Source organism: Sphaeramia orbicularis, chromosome 20 (assembly GCF_902148855.1).
Source record: "Sphaeramia orbicularis chromosome 20, fSphaOr1.1, whole genome shotgun sequence".
Lineage (NCBI taxonomy): Eukaryota > Metazoa > Chordata > Actinopteri > Kurtiformes > Apogonidae > Sphaeramia > Sphaeramia orbicularis.
Window position 1 is genome coordinate 24832819 of NC_043976.1, and position 26863 is coordinate 24859681.

Consider the following 26863-nt stretch of genomic DNA (forward strand, 5'->3'; position numbering starts at 1 on the left):
TTAATTAGCTGTGTGTCAATATCCTCATCAATATCCGATTAACTAATGACACATGGCCCAATGAGTGCTATTGATCTGCTCCAAGTCTGCTGTGTTAATAGGTTGAAGCCGCCATTCAGTGGAAAAGCTGACAGAAAACTGCAAGGAGAGTTTCACAGCATGCAGGAAACAGGGCTCTAAACATGGCAAAATCAGAAATGTCCCCTTAGTCATGAGCAGTCAAATCATATTCATGTAATGTGCTCTCATGGGATTCCAGTGATTGCTGTGACCACAACTGAACTTATTCAGCTTTGCTAGAATTCCCATCCTTTAGTGATAATTAAAAATGACCCCAAAGGATCCCCCTCCCCAAAAAGAAAAAAAAAAAAAAGACTCAATCTAGATTAATGGTGGTGGAATGGCCAACATCATAAGTTAGCCCCTTTATGATAATGATTGTAATGATAATAATGAACACTTGGATGAAGGATGAACAATCCCCTGTCCTGGAGTTGAATCCCTATACAGGTTAATTAGGTAAGATAACATCATTAGCCACTCTCATGCCTGCACAGAGAATTAATTGGATAAGATGGAGATTTAGGTCTATATTTAATCGCATAAACGATCAACGACAGCTTAGCCAGGGAATGGGCGGTCCAAATCGGTGGGCATCTTATTTAGATCACATTTAACCAGCTTAATAAGCAAAAAAGATCCCAGTGGTTTGTGCTGAAAAGCCCCCCTTCACATGCCTAGTATGATTAAAATGCACATTACTGACATATTATTGTGGCTTGTTAACTTCTGATTGTTTTCAGTATTATGGTGCAAAAGGTGAGGTTCCTCTTCAGCTCACAATAGCTCACAATTTGTAACTTTAGATAAAACAAACAGACTCAATGTTACAAACGAGTACTGTTCATTGTTGATACATGTGAGCAATCTCTCTTCCTCGGTGGAAAAGGCCACTAATGGCCTGATGACTTTGCAGTCATAAATAAAACGAAGTCTGACTGTTTGTTCTAAGGGAAGCATTAGCTCTAGTTCATGATCTGTTCTAAGGGCAACATTAGTGTTAATATGCCTTATGCCAAACGTGAGTGGGCTGATCCGCCGGGCGTTGTGTACCTATTCTTCACAGCAGCTGTAAAGCTTGCTGGGTTGTCTTTGTCTGAGAAATACGTTTGTCTGCAGCTCCTTCTAAATAATGCATGAGGGGAACTTTTGTGTGGATTGTCATATACTACATAATGAATGTTTACAAAGCAGTGTGAGTACTTTACCTTTACTTTGGGGGAGTTCTTTGTAGTTGACACTCGAATGTGACAAAGCAGTCTGCATTACTGGTAAAATCCCCTTTGAATCTCTTTGAAGGAGCAGTATGACACACTCCACATTAATAATGAAACACCATTTAAAACACAAACAGGAATACCATCTGGTAGATAAGACCGCCACACAGATGAAACTTTATCTTGGTGCGATTCAACGGTTACAGTTTTGGTAATGGCATGCTGTAGATAGAGTCTGCCTGATATGGAGCCTTTGTAAAAAATGTGAAATTAAATAACAGACATTTTCAGCTTTTATGCTCTGTATGTTGTTCCCTTCATGCAAATACATACACATCATATATTAAGACAGAAACTTGGGATCAAAATATTTTTTTAATGTATTTACATGATTTAATTCAGACTTTCTTTTTCTTTTCTCCAGGTGAAAGTGAACATGAGGAGGTTATCTGAAACCATGTGTGCATTTGTCTGTGTTGTTAGGGACTGCGTCATCATCACCTTGACAACTAAGGGCAAGCTGACGATGGAGGAAGAGGGAGAATTCAGACCCCAAAAGGTAATTCTTAAACAATACCAATATGTGTGTGTACAGTTGGTCACATAATGGAATTGCTGGTTGCATCATAGGTTTGCTTAATAATCGAGTAGCTATCAGATAACATTACGTAACATCAACGAAGGCAGAGTCAAAATGTATAATTCCCATAAATAAAATACAATAGGCTTGCATGAATTCACCTAAATATACTCCAGTGTTGTTCACTTCATGGTGCACTTTTGAAATGTGCCTTTGTAAGTGCACTTTAAAGTGCAAAGAGTACATTTAGAGTCAATATGCATGCAAAATGTCTCCGTTACCCAGCGAAGAAGAAAGAGCCTGCCCTTTTTCTACCCTTATTGTCAGCTGTGTGAACTCTGTCTTAAGGGAGACTGGCTGTTGTCAAACACTAAGAAAAGGCCTCTGTCCACAAGCAAATAAAATATTCTTTGGTGCATGGTGCCCTGTCCCTCTGTGACTATTGAATTACAACCCTTATCCGTGTTCGAGGGAAAATAAAAAGAATGTCAAGCGAAGATTTCAGGTCGCACTATGCCATAGAAAAGGGGAAGTGCCTTGACTAGTACAACACAGACCCCACTGTCATTGTGGATTAAGGGTTGATTGAGCTTAGCCGACTAGATGACAGAGGGGATGGTCATTCTCAGGGCATGAGAGGCAGATGGAAAAAGGTTGCAGGTCAGCTATAGTGTCGCAGCCCTTTTGAGGAAATATATGTACACCAGCTTTGTGGTCAGTGCTTGTACAAATGTTATGACCATTGACTATAGTCCATACTATATTTTGCATCATCATGAATTGCAGGATTGATGATAATACACTGCAAAAATCTAAATCTTACCAAGTGTATTTTTCTCATTTCTAGTCAAAATATCTCATCACACTTAAAATAAGACATAATCACCTAAAGAGTAACTTGTAAGTGAGATATAAGAACTTATTTCTAGACAATAAATCTTGAAAATCTTATTTCAAGAAATCTTACCAAGAAAATGTTCACTTGTTCCATTGGCAGATTTTTTTTTTTTGCTTGAATTAAGCAAAAAAAAAAAAAAAAAAAAAAAAAAAAATCTTGAATTAAGCAAAAAAAAAAAAAAAAAATCTACCAATGGAACAAGTGAAAATTATCTTGGTAAGACTTCTTGAAATAAGATTTTCAAGATTTATTGTCTAGAAATAAGTTCTTATATCTCACTTACAAGTTACTCTTTAGGTGATTATGTCTTATTTTAAGTGTGATGAGATATTTTGACTAGAAATGAGAAAAATACACTTGGTAAGATTTAGATTTTTTTTTTTTTTATACTTATGAGAACTTTGGTTCTGACAGAATTAATAACACTGAAAAAATTGCATGCATTTTGTGTTGATTTTCAACATCTAAGAGTTTTTCATATTGTGAAGAGAATGTTTTGTTTTTTTTTTTAAGAATAACTGCATATTTCAGGCATGTTGCTGTGATTAACAAAAAACAATGGGTTTGTGTGTGGGTCAAAAACAAGTACATTTACAAGTAAACCTCTTATACATAATTTAGCAGCACATGGGCTGATGTTGGCAGTGTATGTTTGCATGAGTGTATTGTTTAGTAAGTACATGAGATAATTTAACACAGAAGTGAACTCACATGTGTCTTTGGATTGATACAAATCTGAGTCCAGCTAGTCCATTATACTCTTAAGGACATTTAAGGGGTTTGTTGCATGTTTAGTTGTATATCTGTAGGAAAATGACTCATTTATGTAGTTAACAATTGGGTTGGCAATCTCAAAAGTTAGGAAGTCTGTATTTGGCAGGAGATGTGCAGTTTTAACAAGTAATGGACTTATGTTACTCACAACATCACAGTTTTACAGCCTGTGTAAAACATTCACACACACACACACACACACACACACACACGTACATAATACACAAAAATCTCTATTAGTTACAGAGAAAAACACTTCAGCAAATTAAAAGCAGGAATGTGAGAGTGTCTTTAATTCAATAAAATACACATGTAAAGGAAATGCTGCAAAATACCTCTTTATCTAAAAGTATTATCCTTCTTTTGTGTAGCTGCTGATAAGTGCCATTGGACACAAATAGAAACAGCTGGAAATATAACTAAAGTGTTTTACTCTCCACAGTTGTTTACACAATCAAGTTTTTTGTGGGCCGTGATAAGGTGCATGGATATCCTGTGGTCTTTGCCTAGTTAATGTGTACGGACCGCACACTGGCTCTGCTTTCACTGAGTTATTACGCCGAGTGTAATTTGAAACAATTACAAAAACACTGGCCCACTTGTTACAACACTCATTTTCCCTCACATATACAAACCACAGATTCAATAGCTTTACATGTTTTTCAATCACACCCAGTGGAGCAGTGTTCAGTGTGAAAAAGTATAGCATTTCATCCTAGCTCGCATGGTATGGGATAATCTTTCACATTTTGCCTGGGGTTTGTTTTGCTATTTCAGCAGAAACTTGTGCAAGCCATGTGAATTACCATAGGAAAAGAAGATAAAAATACCAAATGATATTGTATCAGATGTAAATGAATAAACTATTTGAATAATCAGGGCAAATAATTTGTTATCTCTGATAATAAATGGTGTTTATTGTTCTTTATTCTCCAAGATGCATTGCAGAGATAACACTTTTAAACACACAAGCAGTGGATAGATAGTGTATCACTCCGTGGTAAAGTATTTTGCGCTGAACAGTAAGCTATACTAACAGATCATTTTGCAAAATATAACTCTAATAACATCAACAAGCCATGAATTTCAAGCTTTATTAAAAGTTTTACATTTAGAATGAGTGACCAAGTCGTTCTTGTGATGTCCAGTTTAGATTGTTAGAGGTTATGTAGCAATAGAAGTGTCTTATTTGTGCCGACTCATTTCTCACTTTCTGTTTTTACACTTTTTTTTCATAGGCATAGCCACTTTTCTACTGGGGTCAGCCAGTGATGATCCTTTGGCGTTTGTAAAGATGGACACCTTTGGCAGTGTGAGTACAGTTTCACTTCTGAACCTCATAACAGCAGAGTTGAACACAAGGAGGTCAAGCCTTGTACCTCCATCTCTCTCCCAGTGAAGGTGCTGGCGCATTCTGACCATTGACATTTAGCATTCCTCTGCGCTGCCTCTGGGTTCTCAATGGGGGATTGAGGGGTGCAGAGGCCAGTGCCTGGTTCTCAAGGGTAAAAACAAAAAGGCTCTTGAAAATCCCAAGGAGTTCCCATGATCCGACGGAAGACCTTGATCCGACTTGTGTTAGATTTCCATTCCACGGATTAGGGCACACAAAACATACATATTTGGCTGATTTATTTTTTCTAATGCCCTGGATATCGGACAATGAATTGCAGCGATTCTTTGGCTGGAACTGGAATACTTGGGATCGTGATTTGCCAATAATGAAATTTGTAGAAGTTTGGCAGTGTAGTCTAGGGAGATTTTTTACATTATCATTCACAGCATTCAGGCCTTTGCTGACATTTCTAAGTCTGTGCAGAAGCTTGTAGTGACATTTTATGGTGGAAAGTTTTCAAAGTCATCTTTCAAGGTTTTTTTCCAGTAACATACATAATCTGTTAGCATCAAAGGAGCACACATGCATAAATAATTGACTAATTCACTTAAAGGGGGCCAGCGTAGATTAATTAAGCTTGAATACTAATTATGTTTTCTGTCTACACCAACTGCCGCGGATGTTGTTTAATAAGAAACTGTTTGGTGGGTCACAATTAATGTGCACATATAAAGCTACACTATAAATTTAGACAGTTTCACATTTTAAGGCCTTTGAAATAAAATGCTAACCTTATCTTTGGTGTTTTAAAGTTGCTTTGTAGATATTATTCATATGACATTTTGTTCATATTACTATTTTCTCTATGCTTATGGATAACAAAGGTGCTTTTAACATGAAAACAAAATCTTTTTTTGATTTATTTAGCAACACATTATTAGTCTCATCTTTATAATGTATTTCTGTCTTTTTATTGCAATGCTGTACGTAAATTTATTGGAACACGATTTGATTTTATTCACTCATGTGCATGTGTGTCAGTGGTTTCAATATGTTTGTCACAACCATATTAGCAAGAACAAATGCAAAGCCAACATAATACAATTTTAGTACAAATCAAAACTCACATAATACACACAAAAACGTTCCTGCATGGGTCAGGATTTCTATGCAAAGCTGGTAAAACTCTTGTCAAATCCAGAAACACTTTTGTCCTTGACTATTTTGCCGAATGCACACAGCGCTTGTCTGGAAACAGTAGCTTTAAGTGGCTTTATGAAGACAAGGTTCTGCTTTCTGCACTCCCCTGGCAAACAGTGCATGCAGGGACAGAGGGAGACAGCTCAAAGCCGGGGCCTTGTTTACAGCTGCGTGGGGAAGAAAACAGGCAGACGTAAATGAGGGTTGACGGTTTCATGAAGCACAATTGGTTGATGGCAGATTCAATGTGACTGGGCTGGACTGGGCGATGATCCGTACAGTATGCAAAATTCACTTTCTAGCTGGTCTGTGCCCACCAGCCCCTAGCAGCAAGCGGTCTTCCCCAAGCCCTTCTAGCTATGCCTTTGAATGCAACAAGAACTGAACAAGGCATTGTTGTGCTCAATTCCTTCTGACAACAATCACATTTAAAAAGAAAAAAGAAAAATAAGTCACGCATTTCTTTGTCACCAGTTACAAATGATTTTTCTCTCATGTTGACTGCAAAGTAAGCACTTTGTGAGTGAGAGTGGAAGAATATAAGAGGGCATGAGTAGGTGACAAGTAACAAACTGCAGGGCTTCTACATCAGCTGATGTCTACGTATATTTCACTACAGGCAAATTTGTCGGCACATTATTTTTGATGCAGCATCGTAAATTTAATACACGTATATGCCAGGTGCAAAAAAAAAAAAAAAAAAATACTTTGTTATTCTGAATTTATTCTATCTTAATCCAGAGAAAATAAACAAGAATTCTTGGATTTTCTTTTTCTTAAATGATTGTTATTTCAAAAATCCTGATGATACTATTTATTTCCTCAGGATTGAATTGTTGTTTATTGTTTTAGAAATGCAACATCTGCATGTTCCATCCGGTTATGGCACATTAAACAACAGTCCTTGTATTACAAGGAGCATGCTGTCAATGTCAGTGGAGTCTAGGGAGCAAGATGAGAACCAGGCATTTTTCTTAGCTCTCTAGACAGAGAGGCTCTCATGGCGCTGTGTGGATTAGATGTTTAGTGACAATGACCCAAAGCATTAGGCCTGGGGTGTACTGTATGTACTGTACTCCTTCTGTGTACTTTCCCTTGTGTGTTTACTAGGGTTCTCTTTTCACAGGAACTGAACTTGAGGCAAAAATATATGTATAGTAATCAGACGACTTATTGACATTTGCAGGATATGGAGCTAATTTATGTTGGAAAGTGAGAAAAATGGCTTCTGTTTAGAAATGAGACCAAAACAAAACTGTGCCCAGAGACAACTGATATGAACTGATTAAGAAATCATATTAGAAAAAGATTAAAAAGACTAGAGAGACTGTAGAAATTTGTTAAGATGTACATAATATCTGTATTATATATCTATTAAACACATTACACTTTCAGTAGATTTAAAATATTCCAAATTACTGGGATGATAAAGTACTTTTCTCAATCCTAAGATCTGACTTTATGGTGTTTCTCCTTTAATTTTCACTCATCACTCCCATGTTCCTTTATCCCTGAAGGCAAAAACATCACTGACAATAAACTGCATTAGCAAAGAAAATATCCACCAGGACAATAATGTTCATTGTATGTATTATTCTTAAACGACAACCAAAGCTTAGTACACAAAGCAAAACAAAAGAGACAGCACACACTTGCAGTTTTAAAAGAACATTATATTTCCACTTTTAGTATTTTCAAGAAAAACACAAGTGATAAACACCTTATCTTTAGTTTCCTTAATATTCTGATTCTCAGTATAATGTAAAGCTAATGATGATTACAATTTTTCTCAGCAAAGTTAAGCGATTTATTCTCCCATCACTGTTTTGTTGACTTGTAATTTGTGTCTGTTACAGGAAAAAACAATATTAGCCCCATAGAAAAGTATGCAAAGTGTTTTGAAGAAAGGAAAAAGAAATGAAAACCAAAGGAGGGACAGAGTCACCACTGATGCTACATTTCTCAGCCTCATACTCTACATTATGTGAAACACAGAAAAACTGATTGGTACCCAGTCGCAAAGAAAATGGTTTTTAAATAAGTTACAATTAGATAAGCATTAATCTCAGTGGTATAAATGAATGTCTTGCTGTAGGGCTTGTTGAATGTAAAAACAGATTTACAAAAACTCCTCTTACCAGATTGGTCTGGAAGTAGTCCCCCTCTATTTTAATTGCTCTGTCATTTAGAGTTGAAATAAGCCCCCCCACTCATTCTGCCCCTTGATTTTGCCTTTGAAATTAAATATTGTATACAAATACATGCTGTTCATGGGCATGAGCACAGTTCATCATTGAAATCTGCATAAAATGATGCTTAAAAAGCTCCATACGCTTTGAGCAACAGAGCCCTTTTATATGGTGCATTCTTATGTAAACATATCCATAACAGAAACAACTAGTTCTGCCTTTTACCTCAGCATTCTTATTGTTCTGCTTGTCCGCAGAAATGAGAGAAATGTGGGACTGCAGAGATTGTTCCACATACTCTTGATTTCAAAGGAACCCATACTTGCTTTCATACGTCGCCTCTCCATTTTCTTTCCATGCCATGCCATTCTAGACCACCTACAGCATTAAAAACGAAAAGATAGACAGACAGACAGACAGACAGACAGTTAGATAGATAGATAGATAGATAGATAGATAGATAGATAGATAGATAGATAGATAGATAGATAGATAGATAGATAGATAGATAGATAGATAGATAGATAGATAGATAGATAGATAGATAGATAGATAGATAGATAGATAGAGCTATTTTTCTCTCTCCTTTGAGTCATTGTGGGTTAAATTCATGTGAATGAAAGTAATGAGAAGTGTGCCTGGATTTCCATACTCATTTGCACACCACAGCCTGTGAAAAAAAAATGCATAATTTCCAGGAGACTGTTTTTGCTCATTCATTTTAGAAACAAGGAGGAAGTATTTTAATGTGACCTTCATTACACATTCATGTCAACTTTTCTTATCTATTTATGATTAAATTCTTTTCCACTCCTGTTGTTCAATTAGTGCTTGACCCCTTTAGCGGCGATGTAAATTAAATGACATTTCAGTGTCGTCCCATATTTAAAATACTGCGTTAGTTGCGGATCATAAATGATGATCTTCATTCTGCAGCTAATTTATTCATTTAACAATTTCCCTCCAGAAGTTACAGCAGAAGGCTCTGCAGCAACCTAAGCAGAAGAAATCCAAGTCGGCTGAATTTCTGATGGGTGAGTCCTGCTTGATGAGTTATTGCTCATAATTTGTGTAAGGATTAATTAACTAATTACAGACAAATGGCTTTGGGCTAAATTTTGCTCTTGCTTGTCAGGGCGCAATTTGTAATTATTTTAATCATTTCTTCTTCTTCTCTTTTTTTCTCCTCCTCCTGCAAGATTCTGATTTAATTTTAACCTAATTGTGTTTTAGTGTCATTTGAGGAGGATGCGCTTAACATTTTGGGGCAGACAAATCACCAATAGAAGAATTTGTTTGTTAATGAATCACATTGACCTAACTGTTGTGTTCCCCCTCATGTCACTGTTTGTATTTTTATTTATGCTTCTATTTATTTTGTCAGGGAGAGAGGATAGAGCTGCTGTGGTGGGCATAGAAAACCCAGCTTTTGATGGAGGAGGAAGCACCGAGCTTTCCGTTCCTCCAGTTTGGCTGGGGAGAGAAATTCGAGGTGACAGGCCAGATAGCACCCTTGCAGCTCACCAAAAAAAAATGGAGCTGCAAGCCCCTGCCAAAGAAAGAGGTGAAGCTTCATTCTTCATTAGCCTCAAATTTGTTGACAGTAGATGTGTTCCTGATCTAACCTTTCTCTCACTCCCCCTTTCTTTCTGTCTTTCTGTGTCTCTCCATTCGGGGGGCCCTTGGTCCCTGCATTCCAAAGCAAGCGTGTCCTAACAAGCAACCCTCGTATAACTTCTTCCTTCGCTGGAGAACGCTACTGTAGTGGGTGTTCTATCTCTATCTAGAAGTACCCTCGACACAATCAGCCTTGACTCCCACTCTCGGCTACATGCCTTGTGGTGGGCTGGAGTCATAGGAGAGTGCATTTACATACGCTACTACGCTACCAAGCAGATCCGCTGTCTGTGTGGTGTACTCACAACGCCCCCGAAACACGGCTTAAGGCCAATCAGGCATACGAATATGCCCCCTTATAATTCAGTATGTCAGAGAGAACTCTTGAGGAATGGGATGGTAAATTAGGATGCGTTCAAGGTTGTGAGTGTGCCAGTTTTCTCAGGGATGAGTCACATGTTAGATTCTTGATTTAATGTGGTTTATTTTGCTTTAGCTGCATGGCTAGTAATTATTAGCAATTATTGTTGTATTTCATACACAAGAGGTAGGCGTATACTTCACATTAGAAATATGAATAAAATTATTTTTGGTTCTTGTTAAATCATGAAAGTTCCAGATTAATTAATCTAAAGGAATAGATTTTATAGGCTAAAGATCATTTTAACCATTCTGAACTTTACTTTTATGTTTTGCATTCTTCTACAACACGGTCTTTTGATTTTTGAAACAATTATAAACTATGCGTAGTTTATTATTTATTTAATATTATTCTCTACATGAAGAGAATTATCTGTATGTAAAATTGCATGCGTTCAGCCACTTCATGTATACAGTGACACTAGATGCTTGCGCTGCCTTGCAGAAGAGAACAATAATTACTGATCAGTAAGGCAGTTTGTGGTTAAAACTACTTTTCCCTGAGAATCCTCTTCAGTGTATGTACTTTAAGAATAGAAATGAAATGAACAGTTAATTGTAAAATAAATGTTAAAACTAACAGGAAATAGCTGCTACACATGATTGCACATCTCTGTTTCACTAGAAAGACTGAAAAAATAAATAAAAATGCAAAAAATAAATGCAAAAAATAGCAATTTACAAAATCTGTGCAACATTTGGGTGTATCATATAATATTTGTTTTGTATATCAAAGCATAATATATGATTTACAGTTTATTAGGATAATTATAAACTCACTATACACACACTATATCTCATCATAGCATGCTTTTAAAAGGGGGGATTGTAAATCTTATAAAGGAAAGAAGGTTTTATGTTCTGTTTCATGTTGAGTGTAGGATTTACATAAAATATAAATCAAAGACTAAATCACCAGTAGCAAAATTGGCAGCAAAAAATAAGCATTAGTGATTTTAAATGAGGTAAAAGGACTCGTGCGCCTTCATTGAAAGATTACGATGTATTCACTGTTTGTGACACTTCTAGTTGGCCTCTCCCATAGTCTTTCATTACCTCTCATTCTGTTTTTAGAGTAACTCTGGCTGGCAAGAAGTGCTAGTTATTGATATTGTGCGTGTAAGAAAAGAGAATTGAAATTTTCATTAGAGAGATGAACTGGAGGACAGCCAGACTATTTAGGTAAATCACAGATATGATTCAAAAGGCGATCCACGAAGCCTCTACCATTATGCAAATTTGTGTGTGAAAAAAGAGTTTCATAACCTCAGAGCTATTTGGGGAGAAATTGTTCAAACTCTATGTTAACGATGTAGCAGGATTTAACATGTGAATTTCACAGTCAATTTATGGCGCTGTGGAAGAGCCATACGGCTGATTCTCATTTAATAAGTATTTCAGTGTGACTGTTTAACTTAGAGTAAGGAAAACGTTATGCAGATATTTTATACGTGCTAGAAAGTGAGTCAGGGAGCTGTTTTGGGTGGTGGCCTAGTGGGCTAGTGGTGCTCCTATGCAAACACACTTACTCACATTTTTATGCATCCCAGCGCCGATACCCTCAGCCTTCTATAAAGGTGATCCTTGTGTGGAATATATAACGTGATTTAATGCACCATGCATTTTTTTGCCCCACAACTTGAGAAATACAAGTAAAGCAATTTAGATTTGAGTGAAATATTCAAGGCCTGTAATGAGAATGATTTGGGGTTAAGAAAGCTGCTTGGTGGGGTGCACCCTTAATAGAAATAACCCTGAAGCCATTAGATTCCCATAAACTCTGTGGAGCAGACTTGATACCCATAGGTCAGTGATTGCTAATAAGAAGTCAATGAGACATGGGCTTAGGATATTTTCCTTTGGATCTGCTCCTCCAAAACTGCCTGCTCCTCTAGGCTGCTGACCTCGGAGTATTTAGAAGGTATTGTCTTTGAAATTCCAGGTACTTTTGAGCTTGTAGACTTTCTCATTAGTTCCTTTTGAACATGGCAAACATATGGCAGTCGTATTTAAGAGATTGCCTGCCATGACCTTTTGCAGCATGCTAATTAGGCCCCAGAGCACCACAGGCCATAGAGAGGTGCACTGAGAAACCCAGCAGTCTCATTCTCAGTCCTCTCTCTCTCTCTCTCTCTCTCTCTCTCTCTTTCTCTCTCTTTCTCTCTCTCTCTCTCTGTACTCCCATCTCATCTTGGCTCTGCCTTATCTGGTAGCAGCCGCTGCCCCTGCCCTTCAACAGTGTGGGTTTCAAAATTAACATTTCGCTTCATGTGCTTCTAATAACCACTGACCTGAACCTGTACAACTCCCCTCTTCCCTTCCCCGCCAACCCTACGCCAACTCCCAACCCCTCTTTCTCCCATTCTCTCACTTCTTCCACTTTCCACAGGAAATGAACACGCTCAAAATTACTTTGACCCATCGTCGGCAGAGCAGACAGACCCAAGGCATTGCATGATGGCTGGGGTCAACACTGAAGATGAGCTAGAATTAAGTATGCCATTCACTGTCATAATAGTTCTCCTTGGTTCATTAAAGTGAGGTGAAGGAGATCACTGGTAGCAGCCTCCATTTGTGACAGCAGGACAATCTATGTAAATACATCAAGTGATGGCATCACTAGATTGGCTACCCAACTGTCCGCTGTCATTGATGAAGGTCACATATGATTGGTCAGTTTTCATTTCAACATGGCTTTTTCTTTCCTCCGACAAATGACACGCAGAGCCATATCAATAGTTTGCAGCCCCCTGCTAAAGTAGGCCTATTAAAAGCGAGCTCTTGGGAGCCAAGTAATATGCATGTTATAATGAAACATGGCTATTAATGGAGAAGCCATTTCACCTGTATCTTTTGGATATCACTGCCGTGTAATATCAAAGGATTGGCCAAACCAAATCTCATCACATGATGACAGGCTGGGTAACAGGCATGTTAATACTCCTATTTCATTACCCCTCTGCATATACTTGATTTTCACCCCTCTCCAGCCACAGCTAATATCTCTGGTTTGCATGTTCAGATGTGATTTAGATTGACTTGTCTGATAAGTAGAAAGTAATTTTGAGGCACACAAGTGCCTGTAATTTTCCAGTACCTTTGAAGGTATTCATTGTGTGATTGTTTTCAATTGTAGCGATGCTGAATGCAGATGAAAAGAGGCTATATGAAAGAATGGCTGCTTTACTGGATGAGGACAATACCTTCATAGATATACCTGGTATGTTTGTTTACACTAAGGCATTAATGTATTAGACAGGAGCTGGTTTTGATAGTAAATTTTACTTAATTAATTTTTAGTCAATCGAATCATTAAAGCTGGGACAGAGGGTCAGTGAGAATATTTTCCATTTCAGTTCCAACCTATAATTTATTTACCTATTTATTTATTTTAATGTTATCTATTATTTTGGTACTGATGAGGTTTTATTTTCTGTATCTATGTCAGTATGTCAATTTAACTCAAGCAGTTTTTCATTCATTCATAAGATATTTATTAACACATTTAACCTTTATTGTATATAAATTGCTGACAAATCCAAAATAACAACTACAATGAAATGTTTTAGGAACATTATCATTAAGAAAAGGTCAAGACGCTGTCTTCTGCAACAAACAAAATAAAAAGAAGCTTCATTTGCCACTAACACTGAAAGCAGCACGAACGCAGAACAAAGAAGGTGACGAGAAATGGACCCTCACTAGTGCTTTCCAAGCACAGGCCATTGTTTCACAGTAGACATGCTCAGTTCCATGTATATGTGTAGCCAACCAGGCAACATTTAGGTGGTTTAAGCTTAGCATTGTTCTGGATGAAGACAGTCGCACCAGATCCTGTTGACATGATGCACATCTCTCTTGTAATTCCAGTGCACAAGTGATGGGTTTAGGTCTGCTTCAACAAGGTAGAATTTAGACTGCTCATATTATTTTCCATTGTCTTGGATTTAGCTGTACCACCAAGATTAGCGGTGCCATCCATTGTCATGGAATGTTCATGAAATCCCACAGAAAAGTAAAGAGGATCTTGGATTAACAGTTTCTCCATGCAATAGGCTGAGAGACAGGGAAGGAAAGAGAGCGAGGATGAGCGAGAGAGCTTCTACTCCCGTACTGTTGGAGTCCAACTGTGGTGACTGCCAGTTTGCACTTCACCGAGCTACAATAGACTTCAAGACAATCACCGTATGCTGTTGTATGGATGCCTCCCACTGGTATAGGTTGAAAGTCTTCTTTGAAACTGTAGAATTGGCTCAGTGTTTATCAAAACTGATCCTGACATTTAGTGTCTGCTTCTCAGGCTTTTGTCCTCAGTTGTACATCCTGTCACAAAGCTCCATACACAACAAATAGTGTGAATGAGACACAGTATTAATGAAATGGACAGTGGCCAGTATTACGTGAAAAAATACAGAAAAATCCCTTCTGTCTGTTTCAGATCTTCCTTTTTATCTTGATAAATTGTTATGCTTTGGCTTCAAGATGAAAGACCACAGAACAGGCATTCTATTCATTTTAGCTCTCTGTAAGGCGTTACACATTGGTATGAGCTTCTATGTGAAAAGCATTAGGCAGTGATAACAGCTTTGGTTGTTTTATATATTGGACTGCACACGTTGAATGCACAGATGCTTAATACCTTGTGCTTTCCAACAACGAGGCAGAGCAGCAAAACTGAAAAAAAAAAAAAGATACAGGCAGCAGGTTAGATCCTTGAAATCGTGCTCATCTTTCAGTAATGAAGTCCAAGTTTCTACCTACACAAACTAGTATTCATCTAATGAAAAGTAGACACTGATTTTATGGCAAAAAAAAGCAAATTCTATTTACACTCATTCTACATATATTTGTCTTATATTACAACCACTTAAAAATACAGGTAAATAAAAGTAATGAGGCTTTAAGGTTTCTAGATCTCTCCACATTATGTTTTAAACAAATTAAACATGAATTACTACATATGGATGATTTTATATGGTTACAGATCATCATTTCCACTTTTGTCTGTTATGTTGACAATAAAAAAAAAACAAAAAAACAAACAAAAAAACACAGACATTAATCAAGTAGCTGTTAACATAAAAAATAGCAAAACAAGCTAATGTGTCCCGTCTTTCTTATATTATTCTAAATCAGTGGTTAATGTCAGTTATAGCACACACACATCATTGTGAGTGTGTATGTAGAAAAAGGTTACTCTGCACATCCATCAGTTTGTGTATGCTTGCTCTGATTTTTATGTGTGCATATTCATGTTTGTGTGTATATGCATGCTCACTGATGCGTATCTCTCCAGGTACGCTGATACCCTCCAGGGATGAGGAGGTGTTGGAGGTGAAGGCGGGTGATCCGGTGCTTCAGCGGCGACTGCTGCTCCATGGTGGAGCTGATGCCTCGGGCACCAGGCCCTCCCAGGCCCATACCATTGCCAAAACTCAGGCTAGGGCTGGTGCTCGGGTTGGAGAGAAGGCTGGAGTCAAAGCAGGGAGGATGATAATGGGCAAGGAGAGCACTGTAAAAAGTAATCACATACTGTTTAAATTTTGTGTGTGTGTGTGTTGTTCTTTTTTTTCATATTTAGCAAAAAAATCACCTCAGAAAGATAAATGGGCTTATTATTATTATGGGCTTATATTATTTGATTGGACAATATTTAATATTTGACAATTTTATTGAGATTTAGATTTTTTGAAGTAAAATGCAATACAATGATGGTGGATTGTTTTTTTTTTTAGATTATTTAAAGGTATGTATTGCCAGTGTCATATTTTTTGCAGCGAGGACAGGAGAGGATGTGATACCCCACTACGCTCAGCAGCTGAGGGAGCGTGTGCGGCCTGACATGATCACGCTTGGCAGCCTTTCACTGCAGCAGGTCAGAGCTACAAAGAGGAATATCTGTGTCACCATCCCATATTCACCAGCACATCAGCCATGTCCATTATGCTGTGTATCAGTAGCTTTGGCTAATGGATGCAGTGTGTGCATGTGTGTGTCTGCATTTGTCTATTCACATGTATATATATATTGTGTATTACATACTCTGCTTAATAATTCTTCCTTTTTTTTTTTTTTTTTAAGATATTTCCTTCTTTGCTCCATTATCACACCTTTACAAGTTTCATATTTTATTCTCTGTGCATATAATGTAAACTCAACTGAATCCTCAGCTTTTGCAGAAGAGCCTGTATATTTAAGGTATTTCATTGGTAAAATAACCTATTCATCCTCATCTAGGAAATGAATACATTCTCCTGTAATCTGTATGATATCTTCACAGTGTTGTTCTGTCTTTGAACTTTGTTGTGCATTATTATGCATATTTGTTTCTGACAGAAGCTGAATTTCTTGATTCTTTACCCATCTTATGGTCTTTTCAGGAAAAATAGAGCGTGACTACTTTTTATTTCCCAAATGGGGAGTAGGGATTTTCTGTACTAGCGTTAAGATCTGAAGCTTCTTACAAGACAAGTGTTTGTATTCCATCACTCAGAAAAGAAATGTGAGTGAATATAACAACATGGGGTTTTCATTGTGTTTGCAAATCTAGATTGTAAGAAAAACATTAATGCATATGTAAACAGAATACAGAACTTCTATCCACTGTATTTTTAGTTCTAATCTCTCTTGAAAAGGGAGGAGTGTCATATTATATGAATAGAAAGTAAATGTAATTGGGGAAAAAAGGTTCAACAATATATCCTCATCACTTGGAAGCCACAGCAACAGTTGACTCATCCTCAGCACTGGATAATCAGTGGCATCTACTGTGTACTGTATCAGTATTGGGATCAGTGTTATCTTATTCTACCATAATATGTATGCACTCTCCTACTGTTTCCACACCCACCTCCCATTGAAAGCACATTATCCACCAGAGATTTCACATCTATTTTAAAAATAATAGTGTTTTTCTTCTGTCTCTATTCTGTCGTACAAAGCCTCTACAGGGTGAGACGCTGTCACTTAGCAGTGTCAATGCGTCTGAATGGGAAGTGTGAATGTGCTGACTGAATGTAAAACCGGCAGAAATACTCATCAAACGCTACATGTCTTTAGGGTCTGGCTCGGTATCGATTGCCTGCAGATTGCATTACAGTTGCTCCTTGTGCTTAATTCTGCCATTATGGTTTCACTGCACTGTTTCATAAAGCTGCATCCAAAGAACTGCACACGTGTATTTACACACATTTTCAGCAAGCTGCTCAGAAAGGACCGCTGAGGAGGAGTGAGTGGGCAAAGAGAAAGAAGAGACTTATAGCCCTTTTCACCGGGAATTTTAAGGTAAAGGCCCATGTACTGAGGGGTATGTTTTATTTGACTGATTCTTTTTTTTTTTTTTAATTACAGGTTTTAAATCCTTCATTAAGTCAAGACAAAATGCTCATCTAGTTGTATTTGTGTATTTGAGATATCTTTTATCAACCCACCAAATTCATTGTACTTTTTTAATGTGCATTTATTAAAATATGATCACATTATCATCCCATATTATAATTTTAATTGTTGTGTTTAAAACTAATTTAGGCTGTCAGTTAGATGAGAAAGCTAATGACTAATAACTGTGCCGGTTATGCATCTATTTTAATATTTCACAGGATCCCCATTCACAAAGAGATGGTGACAATGCATTAAGAGAAGTACCACAACCAAGGCTCAACACACTATTTCAGGGGTAAGTCCAGTCTGTTTCATATTTCTTTCCTTATGTACAATTGATGTCACATGACTGTAATCAGTAATTGTGTGAAAATCATTTGTATTCCCACTGACATTCAAGGAGGCATGTAATTCATATGTCCTCTGCATGGCTTTGCCTGTCGACGGGCATTGCATTATGGGTAGTATGGCTGCAGGGCACAGAAATCTGTCCATGTCATGGGCTTGGAGGCGCATCAATTCTTGGTCCATCCACTTTAGTCAGAGATCACACATCACATCTTGTAGTGAAGGGCCCACGGGCATCAGCTTAGCATGTTTAAGTTTTTAGTAATTACTACCACTATACTGGCTGATGTGATAAAATCAAAATACTACTGTACACATCAGTATCTTCACTCGTGTTTGGTTGCTTTATGGGTGGGTGGTAGTCGGACACCAGTCCTGTCAGATGAATGTGGCTCAGAGTTTAGCGAGATGACCTCCTCTCGACAGCCTTGAACCCTGTAAATTCCTTCTGATATCAATGGTGGGTGGCTATTAGACATGGGAGACTTTCTATGCATCACCTAGGGCTACATCTGCCTGAAATTGAATGAGAAATGATTTCACTTTTTCTCTCTCTACGCCTATAAAAGAAAAAAAAAAATAAAGAGGAGGGACGTGTAGCTGACTTGTGGTTTTTGTAACAAATGTGTAATTCATTTGTTTCCACTGTTTCTGATTTAATGGAGGTCGAGTAATTGCATTAGGAAGCACATTGTGCCTTGTTGTGAACTGATGAAAGCACATGTAATACTTTTGATAGGCGAACAGAAAGAGCGAAAGACAGGGAGAGAAAGGAAAGAAAGACCCAGTGCCTGCCTTTGATGCTGAGCATTTATTTGCTGAATTATCCTTCCTTTTACAAGCATCTTATCCCCAGTCACAGGCAGGCCAGGGCCCCTGTGATATTGCTTTATTTTGAGGAATTAAGAGAGGTGGCGAGCAGACAGGGTGAAGCAACCGCTTATTACATTACCACTGATAAGATTGAAAGGCTGGGAAAAGGAGAGAGTGAGAGAGAGAGAGACAGAGAGAAAGAGAGGGAGTGACCCAGTGGAAAGTGTTTTGTTGTGGTGTTATTAGATTGAGCTCCTGTTGGCTACAGAGTGGAACAACAGAGAGTCCAAAATGCAGGTGGCTGTTAACAGCATTAGCTGCGTGTGCTTGTGTGTGTTGTACATGTTTTTGTGTGTATTTGTGCACGTAGCAGCAGAACCACTGAAAGCCCGTCACTCAGAGTGCTGGGTGAAGGCCAGGAGGAAGCAATGGCCAAATACAGCCAGATGACAGAGCACCCGGAATCCTCCTCCTCGTCATCACAGCCCCTGTGGCAGGTAAGATCTGTTAAACGCTCTAACTGCGGACTGAGACACACACAGGCAGGAAACGGGACACACAAACAGGAAGTGGCATGCCCCGTAACTGCTAAAAGGGTCACAGGAGGGGATATTGATCCTGAAGTGTTTACAGATTGTCAGAAGAAACGGCAAAAGGGTGGGTGCAAAAACAGTCAAGTGATGTAATATTGTGAAATCACGCAATGAATACATCTGTTGAAGAAGGGGCACATTATATCCCCATTTTCATAGTTTTTTCACATTTCTTTCCCCCTTTCATTACACCAGTTGGTTCTGTACGTGTACATTACTATACAAAGGCACACACATTCAGATGGTAAACAAAAGGCTTTCACAAGCACCAAGCTAAGTATCAAGCCACATTATTTTTTATATTATACAAAGATTTTTTTCCCTGCTTTGTGGATAATGTCTGTGGTTTAGGGATTTTAAGTAGGAGAGAGAAGGAGTCTTTGGAGGTGAAAAAGGAGAACAGGGGGAAGAGGAGAGAAAAGAACCAAGTGGGACAGAGGGAAGGAAGCTGCAGCTTTAGCAGTAGCATCACCAGCTGTGGGAGGAGTATACTGTTTTGTTGCATCTGGGGATGAGGCTGCCATGCCACCATGCTGGCTTAAAGATGTAATGAATCTTCAGTCGGGGGCTTTCCTTCCAGGGTGACAACTGGCTTTGAGGAAGGTTGTAAATGTAGGGGAGATTGTGGTATAATTCCTCAGACTGGCGTTTGTGCCCCCCAGTCACCATTCGATTATCTCCCAAATTGCTGTGTTTCACTGAGATAAAGATTTTTTATGGCTTGCTGACTTGAAACAACCGGCAGAGGCAGAATAGGGGGCAAAAGAGGGAGAGGGAAAGAGAAAAAGAGAGAGAGAGAGAGAAAGCAATGGCCAAACCTGCCACGCATAGTAATTTCCTTTGGTAAATGACAAAATCTTTGTTTATATGACATTTCCCTAAAATTACTGCAGCGAGATGAATCTAAAATATAAAATGTCACATTTGGCATGCAAAACTATGAAAATATATTTCTGTGCAAAATTCATGGAGGCATTTAATTTAGAACGTGTTTAATAACTAAGGCAGCCTGCATCAGTAATCCTGCCCGGAGGTCCCAAAAAGATTGTCATATTTATTCTCTCCTTTCTTCACCCCCCTCCTTCATTCCGAAGCCAAAAAATTTTAAGGGTAAATGTTCATTGTTAATTAAGATTTACTAATTAAAATGAAAATAATTAACGAGAAAGCTTAATCTCTGAATATTAGCCCATACTTAGAAAGAAAGGAAGTTTTTGTATGTGGCATTTCCTGTCTCTATTAAGAGTGCATTTTGTGTGATCAGTCAATGTGTGGAAAGCCCTGAAAAGATATTTCAGCGAAAGAACGGCCGCTTGCCAGAAAAACCACAGAGGATCCCTCACTGGAGCCTTTGATCTCATCTGTAGGAGTGCTGTAATGTTATGGCACTTTAGGCACAACTCAGGCTTGGGGCAAACAAACCACCTCTGATATGGAAAATTGGCTCACTTCACCTTTTACCTTCTCCTCGCTGTCTCCACTGTCTCTTACGATGCATCTGCAAGCATGTGGGCCAGATAATAACAATACATTTTAAAGACATACATAGTGCAAATTGGACACCGGTGTGATGTCATTATTTTTTATTTCTTTGCTTCTTTCTTCTCTTTTCTCCTCCCCCTCCTCCTCTTCCAGTCTGCAAGCAAATGTGTCGTCTTCTCAGTGTAGGAGTTTGGAGGCCTCCGTCACTTCTTCCCAGATCTAACATATGTGGGCTAAACCGCTTTGCCACCAATTATCCTAATTTTTCTTCTGCCTAAATTGTTTTTGTTGTTGTGGCATGCCAAGATGCTCATAGTAGGGAGATTTAAGGGCATTACTAAGGACTAAATGCACACGTTTCTCTATTTTAGACTGGCATTTCAATGGGCAATCGCAGCTGCTGATTGGTATATGTATGAGTCCAAGGCTACTGTACAGTATACTGTAAAACAAACCATGTATGAGTGAGTATATGTGTATGTGAGCACATGTACTGTAGCCCCTGAGTGCTACTATGTCATCGATTGGAATTGAGGACCTTAATTGCCAGACACTCAAAATTTGCCCTAGGGAGTCAGTGAACACAGTGTAAATTCAAGTACATAAAATAAATGGGTATTAAGAGATGCGCCTTCGATAATAGGAGAAAAATAAATTCCTCCACTTAGGATAGAATTAAAATAGAACAGGATAAGGGGTAGAATGTGCATCATGGTGACAGTAGAACTATAGCCAAAGTTCAGTGAGAATATCAGCACTCATTTTCCCTGGATTTTCAGGGCACCGGCCAACATCGCTGCTGAAGTTTTACAAATATAAATATAAATAGTGACAAAGACCAAGTGGTTCTTTTTAAGCCAGATTGACTTTTCATTCACGGCTGTTCAAGAGATGCCATAGGGGACAAAAGACTGAATATGTATTTATATTGTTCTCTGATTATGTTCCATATAAAAAAGTAAACTGTCTAGCCAGCTTACCCTATTACTCATCTTAAGCCCTAAAAAAGAGGCACATGTCACCAAAACAAACAAGCAAATAAACAACAAGTGGGCTGATGTAGCCTGAAGGTTAGTGGGATGAGCTTGCTACCAGAAAGTTGGCGTTCTGAAACCGTCATTTGAATGGGCAATCTGGCCATAAATATCACTCTTAAGTCTGATAACAAGCTGATTATGTGCCCTGAAGCAAAGCACATAACCCCTAAATGCTCCAGTGACTATTGGTGGATAGAAGGCTGCATCTGTCAAAAGCATCTCTCTCATACAGGATATGAATGGAGCTTTTGGTCAAAACCCCCTCCACAGCTGATAGATTGAATTGCATACATATACAAATTGATAGTTTAGAACGAGTCATTCTGTCTGTCTTTTCTGCAAATACCACAGGCTTCCAAATGATAAACAAAACAAAAAGAACTGTCGTATTACTAAAATTGAATAAAAAAAGTGTTTTCCTAACATTTTGGATAAGGAAGGGAGTCTAAAGATGGTTCATTTTTATTACAAATTATATTTGAGGAGATAACCTAAAAAATACACAATATTCAAAATAGTAGCCATAGAATAATTTGCATGAGTGCAGGGACATCGGGATTAGATAACATGATGAATATCTGTCTCAGTGCCAGGTAAACTATTTACACTTATGTGTGTGATGCTAAAGTTTTTTATCTACAACATGAAAATAACAAACAATAAATTAGCCAGATGATAGTTGACTAGAATTACAGCTGCTATGTGTTTTCAAATCATTATGATGATTGTTTTAAGGGGGATTTAAGTGTTTGATTTCTTGCAACATGTAACTACTTTTGTCTGTAAACATAACTGGGTTCTTCCATGTGATAACATATATGAACATACCTATATAGAAGTATATTTCCAGGTTAACCAATAAAAACTCCAAATCATCTACTGATCTAAGACATTTAATACCTGTTGATCCACTAATCCTATCAATCCATGTAAAAAAATAGGTGTAAAATACAGTTTGTCACCTTTTCATCGTATCACAAATGACCCATTTGGACGTTCAGAGGCTCTGTAGTTACTGTGGAAACGTCATCTTCCATAACACTGATTCACCAGTAAAATCCATGGAGTATGATCAATGACAGTGGATAGAGACACTTGTTTTTATGCTTGGTTAATGAAATATTTGGCTTAAAAAGTGACTTTTTTTCAGTTTTCTCTGTTTCTGATATTATAACAATGAACTTTAATCTGAGCTTTTATGAACATCTACATGATCAGTGAATTAGATATAGGAAAATATATGATTTTACTGAAAAAATGCAAAATGCATAGGATATTATTATAACAAATGGTGATAAATCACTTAAGAAAGGTTAGATATAGAGAAGAGGGAAAAAAAAAACTTTTTAGGACCTGCCACAAAAGTAGCTGTGGGTCTTTATGGGTTAAGTCAGGTGTTAACTGGCAGGTGCATTGATGTGGCATTATTGCAGCACTGAGGCCTTAATATGAGCTTTTATGAACATCTACATGGTCATAAAATTAAATGTAGGAAAATACCAGATTTTTACTGAAAATACCCCCACAAAATACAGAGAATGATGTTATAATAAATGGTGATAAATCACTTATGAACGGTTAAATGAAGAGAAAGATTCATTTTGGATCTGACACAAAAGTAGCACTGGGTCTTTATCTGTTAAGGGGAATTGTAGTCTAGTCTAGTATCTACAATATATTAAGTAGTACAAAATGAAGTATTAAACAGCTGAACATTTGTGTAAGTAACATAAAGATATAACATTAAAATGTCAAATAATTAATTTAAATATGAAAAGATACATACTGCAAATAAGTCTATATCTTTGTGTTTTGCAGGAGATCCAGAGCACAACTCCCCAGCCTGTGGAGGTGTGTGTGTGTTGTCTGAGAGCTACCAGAGACAAGCTTCCCAGAGGCCGCTACAGCATCAAAGTGGCCCTTCACAGCCGTCTGTGGGGTCCGGTCCTGTCCTGTTGCAGCAAGAAAGAGCAGCAACAATGGGCTGTGTCCACCGAGCCAGTCGAGCATCGCGGTCACTTCTTTGACACTGATCTGCACATTAACCAAAGTCTGTCAATGGTGAGGACTATTGTTGTGATGTTAAAACATTCATATACACACAGTCACGGAAAAAACTATTAGACCATCAAAAGTCATCAAAAACAATGATTGTGCAATCAAGTACTAACTCCTGTGTGTATCATGTGACTAAAACAGACAGAAAAGAAAACATGGAATGCCTAAAAGCACTGTTTTTGGAAGTACAATGCCATAGCTATTGATGTAAGAACTGAAGTGATTTTGGTTATTATCAAGAAAACATGGAAAATGGATAGATATCAGCTCTTACATTAACCCATAAGGACCCAGTTTTACTTTTATGATAGTTCCCAAATGAGTTTTTTTTCCATATTCGATGTTCCTTAAGTGATTTATCACCACTTATTGTAATATTATCTTCTGTATTTTGTGTTTTTTGAGTGAAAAGCTGATATTTTCCTACATTTAATTTACCGATCATGTAGATATTCATAAAAGCTCAGATTAGTCTTTTGAGTTATTATATCAGAAACAGAGAAAACAGAAGAAAAAGTGACTTTTTCAGTACATATATCAATAACTGAACCTAAAACAAGCATCTCCATCCATTGTTATTGATCCAACTCCATAGGTTTTACTGGTGAATCAATGTTGTAGAAGATGATGGTGTTACCACCGTAACTACGGAGCCTCTGAATGTCCAAATGGGTCATATCTGATGACAATGAAAAGATGAAAAACTGCATTTTACACCAATTATTTACATGAATGGATAGGATTACTGGACTGACAGGTACTTAACAGTTTAGATCAGTAGATGGTCTTGACAGCCGGGGGCTGCTTGGGTCTTTATGGGTTAAACTCTTATGAGCTATTTCTTGTTGTTATCATTATATTTGTCCAAACAAATGTACCTTTAGTTGTACCAGGCATTAAAATGAACAAGAAATTGAAGAAAACAAGGGTGGTCTAATAATTTTTTCCACGACTGTAAAAACATTAATTGTGATACTAGTGATAGTAATCAGTGGCTAAATTTCTGTAATTTAAGGAATTGTTAGCACAAAAAAACCCCCCATGAAATTCAGATTGGTTGTAATTTCTGTTTGTTTAGCATTGGAGTGTGCCAAAACATACTCTAGTGTGAATAGTCAGCAAATATTTAATTTTCAGTGTGCAGTCTACATAAACATTCACACTGACACTGAAGAACAATTTATGTAACTCAATGTAAAACTTAGTAAAATACCATCTGATGCAAAGCAAATAATAAAATATGCTGCTATAATTTGACAGAACCTTCCACACTGTACCTTTAATAGTTATTTATTTTGCCCTTTATGTCTCCAAATTTTTGTTTCCCTCAGTTTCATCATTTACAGCGAAGACAGAGCAGATTCTAGATTGAAGAGGTTATGAGAAGTTATATTGCTGTAAAAGACGGCATATGAAAATACGCCACACACCGCCTCTAGGTTTTTCTCCGGGGATCTCCATATGAATAAAACAACAACTTTTCAAACATGACATTTAATACATGCATGTAAATCAAACCAAAGATCAATAATTCATTTATATAAGGAAGTAATATTTTATGGGAATGAAAATTAAGTACAAATGCAGTGAAAAATTTAGCTTCTTTTTCTCCATATCTTTGAGCATCTGTAAGACGCCTGAGCTGGATCAGGGGAATAAAAGAAGTAGAAAAGTTTTACGGAAATGACTAAAATGCAATATTCTTAAAAGGGTATAGCAACTCTGAACCTCCGTTTTGGGTGCATAATGAAAGACTAAGCATATTTGCACATTTGGTCGATGAAACAACACAGCAGATTATATTAGATGAAATCCATGCACATTTCACAACCACTTTCCTAAACCTCTTGATATGGTAGGAATGAAAAACATCTTCTATAGAAGCTGAACTAATCTTAAAAACCCACATACTCATTTTGGATGGTCGATATTGACCAGTGGATTAGAAATCTTTGTGTATGTTTATTCACTGATGACGTTTTCACACGACAAAAGATTCACAAGAGAAACCCTGAAACAGAAGCCACTAAATCCAGTGTCCCTTGTGATCCTATAGAGTTTTGTGAGAGCTCAGAAAGGGCTTCTTCACTGTTCTGATGGCAACTCTAAAGGCCTTAGCTGGATTTTACCACATGTGGACACTGTCAATGTGCTGGTGGGCGTATTCACTGAGCTACAGCCTCCTGATAATATTGTCTACATCTCCCATCAAAAATAAAAGATGGGGTAAAGCTGGCATAAACTGAATAGGGACCTGGGATCTGATTCAGAGGTAAAAAAAGGTTTAAGTATGGCATGGTAAATGCCTCATGTCACTCTTCCTTCCCTCCTCTCCTCTCCTCCCCAAACCCACAGCTGTGCTTTATAAGAAAACCTGTTGTTGTCCTCTTTGCTAGTGGTGGAAACGCTGATCAGATTTGCCTGGGACTATCAGGATTGGCTTGGATTTTTTTTTTTTTTTTCTGTCTTTTGCCCACATTATATAGCGTGCGATTTCAGGAGTGCTTGCAGTGCCTTCTAAGAGGAAATGAGGAATTAGCAATGGTAGGAGGAAGCCAGGAGCTTATTTTCCTTTCCTCTCTCTCCATCTTTTTTCATTCACCCTTTGCTTTGTGTGTCTGGGTTTGGATGGAGACACAAAGCAGCGCAGATCAGTTGGAGATGTCATGGATATGCTGGAAAGAGTCAGGTCTTTTGGGGCTTTTTTTTTACCATGTGGAGATAGGACTCTAATAAAAAAGAGATTCAGAAAGTAATGAAGAAAGACAAGAAGCAAGACAGTATAATAATGTATGTTTTTTCTTTTGGTTTAATCATGAATGAAGGGATAATCATTTGCACTGTAGTTTTGTGGTTTAATA

The 26863-nt window shown here is 37.7% G+C and overlaps 1 protein-coding gene across 1 annotated transcript in view; it reads left to right on the top strand.

The window, feature by feature from the left end:
* The first annotated feature begins 1235 nt into the window (after nucleotides 1-1235).
* The window catches only part of ofcc1 (orofacial cleft 1 candidate 1), an 81454-nt gene continuing 55826 nt past the window's right edge, over nucleotides 1236-26863 (top strand). The window contains exons 1-12 of the mRNA XM_030123941.1: nucleotides 1236-1255; nucleotides 1761-1836; nucleotides 9222-9288; nucleotides 9639-9818; nucleotides 12681-12785; nucleotides 13428-13511; nucleotides 15588-15812; nucleotides 16069-16166; nucleotides 17489-17575; nucleotides 17890-17966; nucleotides 19203-19329; nucleotides 23763-24005. Of these exons, the coding sequence (XP_029979801.1) occupies nucleotides 1236-1255; nucleotides 1761-1836; nucleotides 9222-9288; nucleotides 9639-9818; nucleotides 12681-12785; nucleotides 13428-13511; nucleotides 15588-15812; nucleotides 16069-16166; nucleotides 17489-17575; nucleotides 17890-17966; nucleotides 19203-19329; nucleotides 23763-24005 (1389 nt within the window). The remainder of the gene's footprint in view (nucleotides 1256-1760; nucleotides 1837-9221; nucleotides 9289-9638; nucleotides 9819-12680; nucleotides 12786-13427; nucleotides 13512-15587; nucleotides 15813-16068; nucleotides 16167-17488; nucleotides 17576-17889; nucleotides 17967-19202; nucleotides 19330-23762; nucleotides 24006-26863) is intronic.